Below are 15,371 nucleotides of genomic sequence, written 5' to 3'. Positions count from 1 at the left end.
CAGCCACTAGAAGGTCATCTACATACTGTACTAGAGCAGAACCTGGAGGAAGTACAAAGGAATCTAACTGACTTTTTAATGCCTGACTGTAAATGGATGGGCTCTCACAATAGCCTTGTGGAGCGCGTTTAAATCTGAAGCTTCGACCTCCTAGACAGAAGCCGAAAATATCTCTGCTTTCTTCGGCTATCGGAATGCTGAAAAAGGCATTTTTCAAGTCGATGACTGAAAACCATGTGGCTGTAGCAGGAATCAATGTTAACAAGGCAGTAATATCTGGAACCACAGGAAACTGCGGGACCACAATCTTATTAACCTCTCTGAGATCAATGACAAACCTATATACTGGAGGCTTTGTAGGATCAGTTTGTTTCAAAATCGGTAATACAGGACTGTTACAGACATTTCCTCTAGTTTCTTCAACCACACCTTTCTTAATCAAATCTTGCACAATCAGTAAAAGTGCACGTTCACCTTCATTAGAGATCTTATATTGAGGAATTCGTGGAAATTTTACATTTGCTTTCAAAGTGACTACATATGGTGGTATTTCTAAAAGGCCTACATCGTTAGGACCAGTCGCCCAAAGAGTATCAGGGAGTGAACGCAGCTCTGGCGGGAGTGCATCCATTGACAAGTACATCGGAGAGGTGATTCTTTTACCCAACGTAAGCTGTACTCCTTCCGGAGAACAGTACAATGTCGCATATAGGCGTTTTAGCAAGTCTAAACCAAGCAGATTTTCATTACAACCTGTCGTCAAAATCAGGGGTGCTTTCAATTGACACGGTCCAACAGAAATAGACAAAGGACCAGATACGGGGTTGTAAACAGGGGCGCCTGAAAAACCTACAGAAACGTTTGTTAAGCCGGACAAAGGTGCGCCAGGGAGTTTCGCATGCATGATCGAACTTTTTGCGGCACCAGTATCCAACAGAAATGGTTCGACTACACCTGATGTTGCTACTGCGACATAAGGCCCACTCTGGTCCACTGGAACTGATACTACTCCCTCTCTCTGTCCATGGCTATCCTAGTACTCATTTTGTTGAAATCCCTCATCATTTTCACAATAGTCTTCAACATGATACTGTTGAGATCTATTTTGTTGAGCAGACTGTCCATTTCGTTGATCAAAGTGATTGGAAGGGCGATCATTTGTCTGTGGAGGCATAGCACCTCGTCCTCGACCTCTAGAATTCTGCACAAAACCACCACGACCTCTCTGAGCTGCTGCTGCGTTATTTTGCGTTAAGACTGGACACTCATTTTTATAATGACCCTCTTTCTTACAATACGCACACTGATTCCACTGGTATTGTGGCCTAGGTGAACTATAATCTGTCCTTTGATACGATCCTTGCTGTGTATTAGTCTGATTCATGCGAGGCGGATATGCCTGTTGCAAAAGGACATTAGTCTTTAAGTCTTTCGTTTTCTTATCCGATTTCTCTTTCTCCTCTTTATCCCTATTTTCATAATACTGTGCAGTTGCAAGTATTTGCGCAGTTGTAGAGACAGCCCACGCACTCTCGGAATCTTTTAATTTATTGCATAGCTCGGGTAGCAAATTATGTACGAATTTATCGACAAACAGTCTCTGTCCTCCTTCTGTGCTCATATCCTGACCACTGTGATCTACAAAAGTCTCTTCGAACCTCGTGAAAAAGTCGGAGACACTTTCGTCTTTCTTTTGCCTGCATGCGGACAACTTGTCCCAATTAACACGCAATGCTGGCATCAGAGTCTTCATTAAGTCGATTATTCTACCTGGAAGATTAGCAATTAGAGGTTCGGGTTTGGAACCACCTATTTGCTGACCATCCGCTGCAATGATAGCTGCCCAATCACCACCTAGGGCAACTGGATGATTCTCTTTACGAATTTTAGCCCAAATTGGTTGCGGAACTACATTCCCAAATAACATGTCAATGTCCGCCAGATTCATCACACAGGCCTCAACTGTTTGCGCTAATTCCTTATAGTATCCAGCAGGATTCTTACGCGGGTCTGGCAAGGCCTGCTTTACTGCTAACACTTCGGCTCGCTTCCACGGAATGTGTATCCACACTCTCTGGAATTGCGCCGGAGCGGCTGCAATACCACGGACTGCATCAGCTTGCACAGCATCGCGCCAAATCGGAGGAACCTCCCTCATTGGATATTGTCGATTCTGCTTCGTACTACCTTTCTCTAAGTCTCTCGGTGAACGAAGTGATGGATCATTCCTGTAACTTAAAATCAGTTCCATCGCTTCTTTTATATTTTGACCTACTATCATTCCTGCAGCAAACTCTTTCTGAACCTTAATTAAGTCTTCTAAATTCAATTCAGAGTCATCTTCTTCTAGTTCCTCACGTAAAAGAGAGCACATCTCGTCAAAGACATATCGTTGCGTTGGTTCATTCCACTGCATAAATGTATCTAGTACATCTCTCGTGCTATATCTCCTACTTTTCGAAATCCATCTGAGAGCCGTGGAATCTAATATTCCCCGTTCCTCAGTACTTGGGAGCTGACTACGTCTTTGTACAGAGTCAGAAGTAGGAGTCTTAATTAAAGATTTATAGAAAGGAGATAGAATGTTAGAGACAGAATCAGTGATTCTTCGACGAACAGAAAGCGGAGTCAACATACTGGCAGATGCAGAGAACACAGTAGCAGTTGGAACAGATAGCGGGACAGTAGGAGTATCGAGGAAGATAGCTTGTGGAACAGTAGGTGTAAGCGATACAGATATAGGTAGAGAAGTCGGCAACCCAGGAAGAGGAGGTGCCGTAGGAACGTTTACATTAACTATAGGAGGTACAGGAACTTGATTCTGAGGGGCAGGAGCAGGAATACCAGGTTGTCCAGCAACCGGCAATTGAACATTTGGTACAGGTGGAGCCGTAATACCCTGTGCATACGGTGGTGGTGACCGTAACAAGTAAGACAACAGAGGATCATTCTCAGGATCCTCTACTATCTTAGTCGTACTTGATGGCAAGGCAGGATAGCACTTATCTATCGCTAAGTTACGCTCTCTAGTGGCTATCTCCATTGCCTTCTCAGACTCGTTATCTTGCAGCTGCTTAGCCGCTTGTTCTAAAGTTAACTCTTGCTCTTTCTGTTCTTTTTTCAACCTTTTAATCTCTCTCTGTTTTGATTCTTTTCGCCAGTAACGGAAAGAATCAAACATTGCCGGCCGGGCTTTCTTCTTAAACAATTTCACTTCTAGATTGTCAAGGATTTCGGGTTCAAAACTACCATGCAGTGGCCAACTAAGGACACCGTCCTTTTCAGTGTATCGGACCCACACCTCATTATAAGATATAGGACCCACACCATGCTTACAGTAAAGATCATATAGAGGAGTCCCAATCGGAGGAACCAGACATGAGTCCTCCAATCGTGAATCACTGTTGCAACCAAAACACGACAACATACAATTTCTCCGACTTACCATTTTGTAATCCGGAACACAGAACAAACAACACAAACAAGAATGTGCACTCGAACCAAGAACTTAGGCCGGCCTACAAAAAGCGAACAAATGTATCGATACCCAAACTAAACCAAATAGATTATCGTAACCAGAACAACCAGTGATAATCTTACGAAACCAAACCAAACTAAGAACCAAAAAAGGATTTTAACAACCCTCACGAAATAACCAGCTAGCAACCACTAAATACTTAACTGAGGCACTGAAGACGTCACCAAGGAGAAACCCGTCACGTTTCGCCGTACTAAGGACTGCACCTCGGGTCCAAGACAGGGCGACGGTCAAGGTAACGGCCCACTGCAGCCGTCCTGAACGGGAACCCTCGTGGAAGAGAACGTCAGGCCACTTTTGCGATATGCCGGGATCGATGAAGTGGGGCGCCTCCCTCAGGAATCTTCACACGAAGCTTCTCGAACTCTTCAGGCTTTTGGACCGGTACCGAATGACGTCGCCCCACGTTGGGCGCCAATTGGAGTTCTGGACTTTTTGGTTCCGTCCAGAGGTGTCAGGGAACAACACCCGAAGACCCCGGAGTTCCACCTGTCTTGGTGCACAAATAAACAGAAACACGGGCTTCTCGATGGTGGCGTCAAAGACCAAAGGTTTATTACTGCAGGGACACAGAAGTCACAGAAACTACGCATGGGCAGTGTCTAGGAGCCTGTTCGATTTGTACAAAGAGGATTGCTCCTTATATACTAAAAATTGGGCTTCAGGCAAATTCTTCACATGTTAGTACATTCCCAAACCTTTGTGTCTTAAACAATAAATATTTGGCGTTGCACAGGAATCGTCGACAATATCTGATGCCAAAACATTACGAACGAGGGGTTCCCACTTTTCCATCATAATCTCATGTCAACTTTTCATTCAAGACCCGGACCGCCTCATCGTAAATTTCGTTACCTCCCCCTAATAAAGGCCCAGAAGGAAAGGAGCAGAGCCAGGTGCAGAAGATAGAAAAGCAGGATAAGGGATGTTTGTGGGTTGTAAATGGGCAAGGCTACCGGCTTCGGCCGCCTAATCATGATCAGGCCAACGACCACAAGAACCAGTATAGCAGGACTGGCTTCGGGCAGAGGAGGCAGCCTTTGTCGAGTCATGCAGCTACAGCGTGTTCTGTTCCAAGGTGCACGTGTCACTGGAAAGGTGAATCGCCGGCTAAGGCTACGTGTCCTTAATCGAAATGAAGTAATCAAAGGTTATTGCGTATGTGAGGGCAAGAAACACAATATGGCTGCCATGATCTAAGATGGATGCCATGGGTAGATCGGAAAAATGTTCGTAACAGTAGTACTCTTGCTCGTAGCGTAGCGAAAACACCTGGATATGCTAAATGGATCATTTGCGGTTCGCTGATACCAATATTATGTATTTCCGACAATATTGAAAACACGGGTTCAAATCGTCACGGAACCTCAAGCCTGCAAAGCCCCACCCCTGCCATAATTCAACCACTACTCGAGACTGTAATAAAGTACCACAGCTGCACAACCAAAATAAAAACATTTTCATTTTTACAATTAATGCAAGGTTGGAGGGCAACTAATAAGGGGGGCGGGAGGGACCGCCCCTTCCGACATTCGAGACAGCTAAAACAGGAGGACAGGTAAAGAAAAACTTGTAACTTGACAGTAACAATAAAAAATATAAAATAAAGAGAATAGACATTAATATTATATATTCTGTTTTTGATGTGAGCTAATCTTTGATTTTCTAAGTAAAACCATCTGAAAGTTCATAGTTTTGAAATGTTCATGGAATTATTCGAACATTAACATCAATAATTAGTGTAAGTGTATAGTGCTTGATATGAAATTAATTGGGTTTCCTTTGAAATGTGTTTGCAGAAGTGGATTCTGAAGGAAAATAACACTCCGATGAAAGGAGGGAACAACAATACCGAAATGCTTTGGTGAAATGGCGATTTTTGAAATAAGTCTCCAACTATATTTTAGAATAAAATTGTATGTTTTAACAAACAATTACAAAATTGCTATAAAACTGACTCAAATCAAAGAAAAGAATTGCTTAATTTAATGAATCTTTAATAGACAACATATCTTTCTGTTTGTCGGAGGGATATCAAGCAAATACGGGCACAAACCTTGGATATTGAGGGGCCGATTCCGATATCGGACGGACCTGAGACCGTTCGACATCGGACAGGAGCTGTAACCGACCGACCTGCTGTCGTCAGTTCCGGCCTTGCTAGTACGATGCAACCGAACAGGGTTTGGTCGCATTCGTATACTGCACAATGCAAGCATGCATTCCAAGCGGAATGCATGCCTGCATTGTTTTTTTTTTTTTTTTGAAAACCTTTATTTGAAGAAATGGATGCGTACAAATACGGGCCTACAACCCGGGGGCCGGCCACGGTACAAAACTGGAAGGCATCATCAACAATTAAAGGCACAGAGTGGTTAGACGATATTACCTGACGCTGTAAGTCATTGTTGTTAACCAACTAGAACCACTCGACATAGGATTAAAGGAGGTTAATTTTATATATTAAAGAATAAAGGATCAGTTGTATAGGTAGCAACCTGGTGTACGTGGCGGGGAATAATTCAACTATTACAGTACAGTACAGACAAAAAGCGATAATCAGAAAGGTCCATAGCTTGCAAAACGTAGGTTCGCTTATTGATCCACAATGGTAGTATCCCCGCCCGACCACATGTACCCAGAGACAGACTGAGCAGCGATTCCGCAATAACTATAAAAACCATCAGAGAAACGGAGCAGTTGCAATCACTATACATCCCAACCCAAGAAATAAGAAAACAAAGATACTAAAAAGAAAAAGACGTAGGGAAACTCCGCGTCACTTCACCCGCCCCACAGAGGTATTGTCGAGCAATAATACAAATGGCGAACGTGCTTGGGGGTAGATCGATTAATTCAGGAGAAACATTGGCATGGGTACCATATTACATAAAATACCTATTCCTCCCCCCACAGTAACTCACCCCGCGTGGTTACGCACAGTCGCGGAGGCCCAAGAAAAGGACACAAAAGAGCCATAGAAACAAAGAACAACCTGATAGACCCCACTCCACCCGTCCCACCCTGCACCCCTGCAGAAGGCTACGGCCTACCCCCCCCCAGCAGCGTGCCTGTCGCCCTAATTATGAACCAGAAATATAGAAGTAGAGAATATAGAGAAACGGTAAAAGAAAAGAGAAAAAAGAAAAGCCTGGGGAGAGGAACCATTTAGCAAGTGGTACAGCCCCCGCCCCCTGCCCACACACGCCATAAGCGTGGCCCAAAACAAAACTGAAAAATGTTTAGTAATACGTTAATACGAATGAAACAACACAGAATCACAGTATAAGGCAGTCCATAACTCCATTCACCGATTAGTAGTCCACCGAAGTAAGGATCAGGTTCATCCCAGTCCTTTCTTAGCCAACGTCGCAATGTGCGTAGATCCAGTGGGCATAGGACATGGCGATGAAAAAGGGGCTTGGAAGAGTTGCTGGACTATCAATGGAAGCAGCCAATAGAACCCCCTCCTCCGAGGGCAATGCAGAAACTGTTCACAGCAGCCGTGCATACCGGTGTCAATGAATCCCAGCGGTTCCACTCGCTCATGTCTCGGGTCATCGCTACCCCAACCAGAAGGGGGGGAACAATCAACGACCTCACCGGACCCACCCGCATCCTCAAAAGCTGACCCGGGAGCAATGGCGGCCATTACTTCCCCTTGCACACAGGAGTCCCGGACCATGGTCAACCGCAAGGTCTCCAGAGCCTGCAGAACATCGCCAATCGTGGGCTCGACTTCACCAGCACAGACCCAAGCGGAGCACAAAGGCAAGAGATCGTCAGCCCGGGATCCTGCACAGGACATGGCGGCAGCCGCCATCTCGCGACGACTATGCCGTCTCTCCGGAATCGTCTCCAGGGGCGAGTTCAACAGCAGAGCCCCGGCGGGACCCCCCTCAAGCGCTAAAACGACACCCACAGCGCTAAAATGGTGACCACAGAAGAGGGGGACCCGCCGGCGACACCGCTCCGTCAGAAGCCCTCTTCGCCACCAAGTGAAGGAGCCCGGTGCAGTCAGACGGCAACAAAGGGGGGAGCCACCAAACACGGCGTCCCCAACCCACAACTTGCTGCACACCACCTCTGGAGCACCGGACGGGTGACCCAGGCACGGTCATTTGCCTTCAGGGCTCTCCGCACATCGGCATCTTCCGGCCGGCCCCAGACATCCACCCGAGGCCGCCGCCGACACCGTCTCGCTGGCAACTAGCTGAAGGCGAGGCCCCGGTCTCAATCCCGGGGAGGCCGTACTTTCCGGGAGGGCGCCGCCGTGGATCCACCGAGCACCGGACCCACCAGGATGGACGGTAAGTGACTGCAAAGCTATGCATGTAAGTTGTTGTCCGTCTTGGGCAGGATGAGCAACAGGATATTAGAAAGTAAGCAGGCAGGACGGCGTAGCCGAGCTAACGTGCGACCATCTTGTTGTCGAGCTGCTTGGCTCCTCCTCCCCATGCCTGCATTGTTGAAAGCAGGGGTGCAGTTCATCCCTGCACCGTGTGGCCGGCACCACAAGGTGCCTGCCACCGGGTGCAGGGATCAACAGAGTGGCACCATAGGTGCCCCCAGGCCGCCATCCGACAGCCGTACAACCATGGGGGCCCTGCTGGGGGCCCCCTGAGACAGCTTCCGACTGCCTTTTCGTGCCGGAAACACCGGCACGAAAAGGCAGTGAAAAGCTGCCATCATACTCCATCGGTCGTAAAGAGGCGACCTGGGGAGTACTGAGGGATTTCCGGACTGCGGACAGGCTCTCCAAGCCTGTCGTCCGCAATCCGGAAATCCGAGTAGGATTCCTTTCCGACCAAGAAAAAGGAATCCGTGCGACACGTTCCGGGTCAGTCGGAAGGGCTTCGCCCATCGTTCGGAGCCCTTCCGGCCGAAATCGGAATCGGACCCTAAGTTGAAGATTTCACGGTCTACACAGAGTGCATGCAGAGCACGAATGGCTGTGAGCCCTCTCTGTAGAGGGGCGCTCTGACTTCTTCCTATAAACAGGGCTGCAAAGGAAGCAATGCCCCACCAGGAATGACCCTGAAGTTCCACCGCAAGGTCACGGGGATCTTTAGCGGGATGTCGAACTAGAAGCGCAGCCGTCCACTTTGAAGACAGAAAAATAAGTAACAGTGCTAGTCTAAGTAGAGAAGCTAGAACATTAGTGGACTGGGCGCTTGACTACCCCACCGTGACAAGCATAGGGCACCCAGCAAAAGAAGTAATGCGCATGTCTCAAAGTGCGGGACCGCGCCGCCACCTGAAATAGGCCACTTCTACATTTAAGGAAACAGATGATGTAGTTTCATGCTCAAACACTACACCTGCAAGTGCAACAGAGACGCTTTGAGTGCTAAGAGCTCGCGTTGCTGTCTGCGGCCTCACCACTCGCAGCTTTCAGGAAAACTGTGGGAGGTGCACATGGCGAAGGCTGGATAAGAACTCCTTTGCTGATGCTACTCGGAAGTAAACAGGCTAATGCGGCCATACTCTGTACCTGACGCTCCATACCAGCTCACAGAATGGCCATCCTGTGAGCTGAGCAAAAATGTGAATGACACTGGCAAGAAAGAAATGAAGAGGGTTGACCCATTGTGTAAGCAAAGTGTGCCCAGATCCCAAAATTTAAATGGCGCTCGCTGCAACCAACCAATCATGGAAGGGGGATGATCCTAAACCTCTTCAAGAATTATTATTTTATAAAATGTTTTATTAATTATATTTGTCGAGCTCAGACCAATAAAGGTCTTCTTTTTTTCTACCTCCGGAAAAAAAAAATCTTTCTGTTACCAAAACTGGCCTGCGACGAGCTAAAAATCCCATAGCTTTTACAACTTTATATTTTCTTTTCTTATACAGTATGTAATCGAAAAGGCCACATCGAAAGTCTCTCTAACACTTGTAAAGAATATGACTTAGAAGATAGTGGTGGGTGGAGTGGGGAAGCTTCTAGGAGCAGGGAGTGGAGTTGGAAAGTAGGTCTGAGGGTTTTAGACAGTGCCTCCATGAATTGGCGTAAGGCAACGCTGTCACGTGTGCATATAGGGTTCTCCAGCGGACTGCCCATCTGATGCGGGAGAATAGTCAATGGGATGTGAATTTATGAAATATCCCATGTTGGAAAATAAAGAAAACACATGACAACCATGCATGCAAGTAAGTTTCTTGAAGCACATTCTATTATCCAACATTTTCTACATTTTTGCCAACTCTGAAAGCAGCTTTGGAAAAAACATAAAGTAAGTACATTGAAAAGGTATGCAGAGGGTGTACAGAATGTCAGTTAAATTTCCTCCCTACTCCTCACCAGGGTCAGTCAGATTTCACGAAGGGCAGAGACTGAGCTTTAAATCTAAAATACAGCAGATTCCTGGGATAGGTGTGCACAAAAAGACACCAGTTGCAATCAGGCCGAGAGGGATTACATGAGGAGAAGGCCAAACCGGTTGGCTGCAAGGCCTTGAGGTTTGGGCTCACCATCCACTGCCAGTAGACTGGTTCAAGGTCCTTCCAATCCAAGTAGGCTTCCAGGCGACTGTTCTCCGATTCGATGGACTGCAGCAACTGAAAACAAACATAAAACAGAAAAGCCATTATTTCTCAATATAAGCACTATTATTCCTATTTAAGATTGGGACAGAGGAATGTTCAGTCTCACTGTTAACTATTGGGTATGCCTGAAGGCCTGTCTGAAGAGGGCTTACCAGTGGAGTTAATGCATAGTGAACTAGTGGTGAACTTACACATAAATGTGGTTTTGTTCCTAAATGTGATATCACAGAGATACTTCATTTGCAACATAGGGTGATGTTGTGCTATAAGCAAATTTGTGGTCCTAACATTTTCCACTCATTCTGGGGTTGCACCAAGGGACATTTGGAAACTTCGCTTCAAAGGCGATGTTATGCTGATGCACACTTTTTACACTAAATGTTGCATCATGCCACAACCATTGTGCACCTTATTCAGTGATTTGCACACCTGCAGCGCGCCTCTACTGAGTAGCCCTTCACCTCCCCTGGTAGAGGTCACGACTACCCCTCTGCTGCAGCGGCATAGAGGAACCACTCCTGCTCCTCCTGCCTCGCTGCACAGAGGTTCGAGCCTCCTGTCTGCCTCCTGCCGGCCTCCTGCTGCCTAGGTATCCAACTGACCTTGGTGATTCTCCCCACTCTATTGTTTTCTTTCTTTTTCATATTTAGCCTTAATTTTATTTAGTTTTTCCATTTTGGGAACTGTATATTGGCTTCTCTGTGTTTTCCCTCTCTGCGATGTCCTAACCCTTTACTCCTCCCCTCTACGGTCAGCCGCTCTACATCTCTGCGGCCAACCGGATTGTTCCGGTTCCTTGTTCCCGCCTGCCCTACAGCTCCCGGTCCAACCTCAGGGCTACTAAATGGAGGCTGCAGGGTGGCTGCTCAGTGGACGTGCTCAGTGGGCATGCTGCTGGAGCGCTAAAGGCAAGCCTGTATGCACCTGTCCACGCCTGGACCACGCCCAGTGCCAGGGCCCCTGGACCTACAACCCACCTCCGATATTCCTTCAACAAAATCTGCATCCTCGGGCACAAATCATCCTCCCCCAAATGCCACATCGCCTCATCATGGCCCACTAGAGGACCCCTCACCTGCCGCTACTCCCGCTTCTCCTGCAACGTGAGTACCCCCACAACCACTACCCAGCAGACACCCAACCAAAAGCCCCAGCTCCTCTGCACACTACTCAATGTCAGATCAATCTGCAAGCATGCCAGGAAAATCTGGGACATCCATAACAACCCTCACCCGACGTTATGTTCATAACAGAAACCTGGCTCACCTCCACCTTAGCACCTGCCATCGCCACTCTAACTTCCACTGGAGACAAGATGATACACCGCAACCGCCCTGACAGACTCAGCTGAGGCATCACTATCATCCAGAAGGGCTCCCTCAACTGCAATGCATCAGACGATGACACAACACCCATCATGGAACACCTCAATTCCAGGTCAGACCCAACGCCAACACTGCCATCAGAGGAACCCTCACCTACAAACCTAGAGACACTGGCGATCCAACAAGACCCCCACCAACATCGACTCATACAGATCGACCCTCCAAAGCTACCACCACCATCTCAAAGAAGCCCTCAGCACCTGCATCGAGGCAAGTGCCAACCACACCATGGATCTGTTTAGGACCGTCAGAAAATTCTCCTACCCCTCTGCCATCGAGAACACGATCCCCCCTTCGACCTCGCAGACTACTTTCACTGAAAAATGGCTGACATCTACGGCAACTTCGACCCTACAGAGCCACCACAGGGTAACTCTTATTTTCCCTCCGATCACTCTAGAGCAACTTAATGTGCATTTAGATTTTAGGTTCCCCCCTCGATCCATGTCCTCTGAAGGTTTTCAAAGAATGCAGAGATGTTTTACTCCCTGCTTTCCTGGAAGTCATTGATCTGGCCATCCGTAAAGGTGTCTTTCCGACCTCCTGGAAAATGGCCATAGTCAAGCCCCTTCTTAAAAAGGCCTCGTCGGATCCTAGGATCCTAAATTTTTTTCGGCCTATCTCACTCCTCCCGGCTCCCGCAAAAATGCTAGAGGCCCACTTAAATCACCATCTGAGGGCCTTCTTGGAGAACTCCAGCCTTCTTGACTCCTCTCAGCATGGCTTTCGCAGGTCTCATAGTACTGAGTCCGCCCTGACAGTTGTCAATAATAACATCCGTGCTAAGGTCGACAGTGGCCAGACTACTCTTCTGGTCCTGCTCGACCTTACTGCTGCATTCAACACCCTATCCCCCTCCATCTTAGTCGAACGTCTCAAGGAGATAGGAGTGGACGGACCGCACTTAGCCTTCTGAAATCTTTCCTGGATGGCCGTGGGTCAAGCTGGGTGACTTTCTTTCCCCAGCTAAACCTGTGCAGTGCGGGATGCCTCAGGGCTCGTCCCTGAGCCCCACGCTCTTTAACATTTATGTTACACCCCTTGCCAGGCTTGTAAGAACTTTTGGGCAGGAAGTTCTCTCCTACGCTGATGACACCCAGATTATGGCTCTTTCTCAAACTGCTGATATTACAGCCCAAAACTTTAAGATCTGCATGGAAGCGGTTGAAAATTGGATGGTGAAGAATTCCCTCAAACTAAAAGGGGAAAAAACGGAGGTGCTGATCTTCGGAGGCAAGGAGGAGATTTGGTTATTGGACTGGGGGCCTCCCGCCCTTGGAACCTGTCCTTCGCCCTCCCAGTCCGCTCGGAACTTGGGTGATATTTTTGATACCAAGCTCTCCTTCGAAAAACAAGTTAGCAGGACGACCTCTACCTGCTATGGTGTCCTTAGAACCTTAAGGAAATTAGTACACTATCTTTCCACCGATGCCCGTAAACTGGCTACGGTGGCCATAATTTCCTCAAGGCTAGATTACTGCAACGCGTTGTACCTTGGAATTAATATATCTCAGATACAACGTCTACAAACAGTACAAAACGCAGCAGCTGGGTTTGTTGCTGATGCCCCGAGGTTTGCCTCAGGCACCTCTATTAGGAAGGATCTTCACTGGCTTCCCATCCAGGCCAGAATAGAGTTTAAGGTCCTGTGTCTCAACCATTGTGCATTGCACGGGCTTGGCTCTGAAGACATTAAACCCTTGGTGACCCCTTACGTCCCTGGCAGGGTACTTCGCTCAGCCAACAAATATCTTTTGTCTGTTCCTAAAACCAACAAAGTCAGATGGGGCGACAGACCCTTCAGCTCCCGTGCTCCTAAAATTTGGAATACTCTTCCGGCTGAGATCAAGGAACTCACCTCTCACTCTCTCTTCCGAAAGGCTTTGAAGACCTGGTTCTTCAGGGAGGCCTACCATTAACCAGTCTCCCCGCTCTCCCCTCACACAGCTTTCCTTTTCATCCTCAGCGCCTTGATGCCTACGGGTAAAGTAGCGCTATACAAATTCTCTCTCAACTCAACCGGCCTCAACCACCTTAGCACCCCAGTCCGCCCCTCCCACCACCCCAGGACCACTGACTGGAATCTACTCTCCATAGAAGACACCATCTCAATCATGATCTCCATACACTCCCCATCTCCCACTAACCCCTGCCCGCACCAAATCTACAAACTAGGAAGAGAAGCCATTGAACGACCCCTAACCAAACTTCTCAACACTTCCATCGCCACAGCCACTGTACCAAATATCTGTAAACACGCACAGGTCAAGCCCCTCCTGAAGAAATCCTCTGCCAACCCCAACAAACTCAAAAACTACCACCCGATCTTGCTCCTTACCTTTCCTGCCAAAGCCTTGGGAAAAGCCATCAACCGCCAGCTCATGGACTACCTCGAAGCCAACAACCTGCTCCACCCTTCGCAATCTGTCTTCTGACAAACCCACAGCACAGAGACCACCCTGATCGCAGCAACTGACGAAATCAGACGCCTTCTCGATCTAGGTGGAAAAGCAGCCCTCATCCTCCTCGACCTAAAAGCAGCATTCAACACTGTCTCCCACCACACTCTGATCACCAGACTCCACCACATCGGCATCCAGGGCAACACACTCAACTGGATCTCTTCCTTCCTCTCTGGCTGAACCCTGAGGATCTACTTACCACCCTTCTTCTCCGCACCCAAAGACATCTTATGTGGCGTACCCCAAGAATCCTCCCTCAGCCCCACCATCTCCAACACCTACATGACACCTCTGGTAGACATCGCCTGCACCTACGGACTCAAAATCATCTCCGACGACACCCACCTCGGCCTATCCCTCACAGAAGACGCCAACTCCGCAAGGGCTAACTTCCAACACACCATGACCGAAATCGCCACCTGGATGAAGCCCAAGTGCCTCAGACTCAACTCGGACAAGACAGACATCATCATCTTTTGAAAGAAGCCCTTCCCATGGGACAACACATGGTGGCCTGCCAAACTCGGGCCGTCACCCAACCCCACCAGCCACACATGCAACTTCAGAATCATCCTGGACACCCACCTGACCATGAAGCAGCAGATAAACGCTGTCTCGTCTGCCTACTTCCTCACCCTCCACTTGCTCTGCAAGATCTTCCGATGGATCAGTGTCTCTTCCAAGAAGACAGTCACCCAGGCCCTCATCGCCAGCCGACTCAACTATGGTAGAGCACTATACAACAAAACCACCAGAAAACTCCTGAACCGCCTCCAGACCATCCAGAACTCGGTGGCACGACACATCCTCGACCTCCCCAGAAGAACCACGCCTACAAAGCTCTCCACAAGTCTGGACCCTCTACATCGCCTAACATTCCCGACCAACTAGGAATCTCTGATCCTCCAACCTCGCCTTGGCGCGCATCTGCCGCAGCCGCTTTGGAGGCTGCTCCTTCTCCTACCTTGCTGCCAGATCTTGGAACGACCTCCCCCTTCGCACCGCCCCTTCTCAGACGGACTTAAGAAAGCAGTTCAAGACCTGGATGTTCGACAGAGGCTTGCACAAACCACCAGCGCCTAGAGGACACCAACACCCACCCCTCCCCCGAGGTGACAAGCCATGCTATACAAGACTGATCGAATGATTGTCATAACTACCACTAGGTGCGATTATAATGCTTAATGTCAACCAATAAACTATAGTTTTTTCTTTGCAAAGACTGAAAACTAAGAATCGAAGGATAAATAATTACATTTAGAGGAGAATTCTACAGAGGATACTCCAGTATTAACTTTTAGAGACTCCTTGTTAGATGACGTTTTCGACAACCACCCTTTTGCTAGAACAGTGAATATTTTGGCCAATATATGCTCGACTATTCCCATCAGCTTCAGTCACACACAAAAACAGTATTTCAGAAATACAAAAATCCAA

General features: G+C 48.0%; 1 protein-coding gene across 1 annotated transcript in view; it reads right to left on the bottom strand.

The window, feature by feature from the left end:
- TEDC1 (tubulin epsilon and delta complex 1) overlaps nt 1–15,371 on the bottom strand; it is a 618,264-nt gene that overhangs the window by 186,761 nt on the left and 416,132 nt on the right. Inside the window, exon 6 of the mRNA XM_086937156.1 lies at nt 10,013–10,099. Within this exon, the coding sequence (XP_086793282.1) occupies nt 10,013–10,099 (87 nt within the window). The remainder of the gene's footprint in view (nt 1–10,012; nt 10,100–15,371) is intronic.

Source organism: Lissotriton vulgaris, chromosome 9 (assembly GCF_964263255.1).
Source record: "Lissotriton vulgaris chromosome 9, aLisVul1.2, whole genome shotgun sequence".
Taxonomy (NCBI): domain Eukaryota; kingdom Metazoa; phylum Chordata; class Amphibia; order Caudata; family Salamandridae; genus Lissotriton; species Lissotriton vulgaris.
Note: the sequence above shows the minus strand (reverse complement) of the source record. Positions and strands in the feature narration are given on the sequence as shown.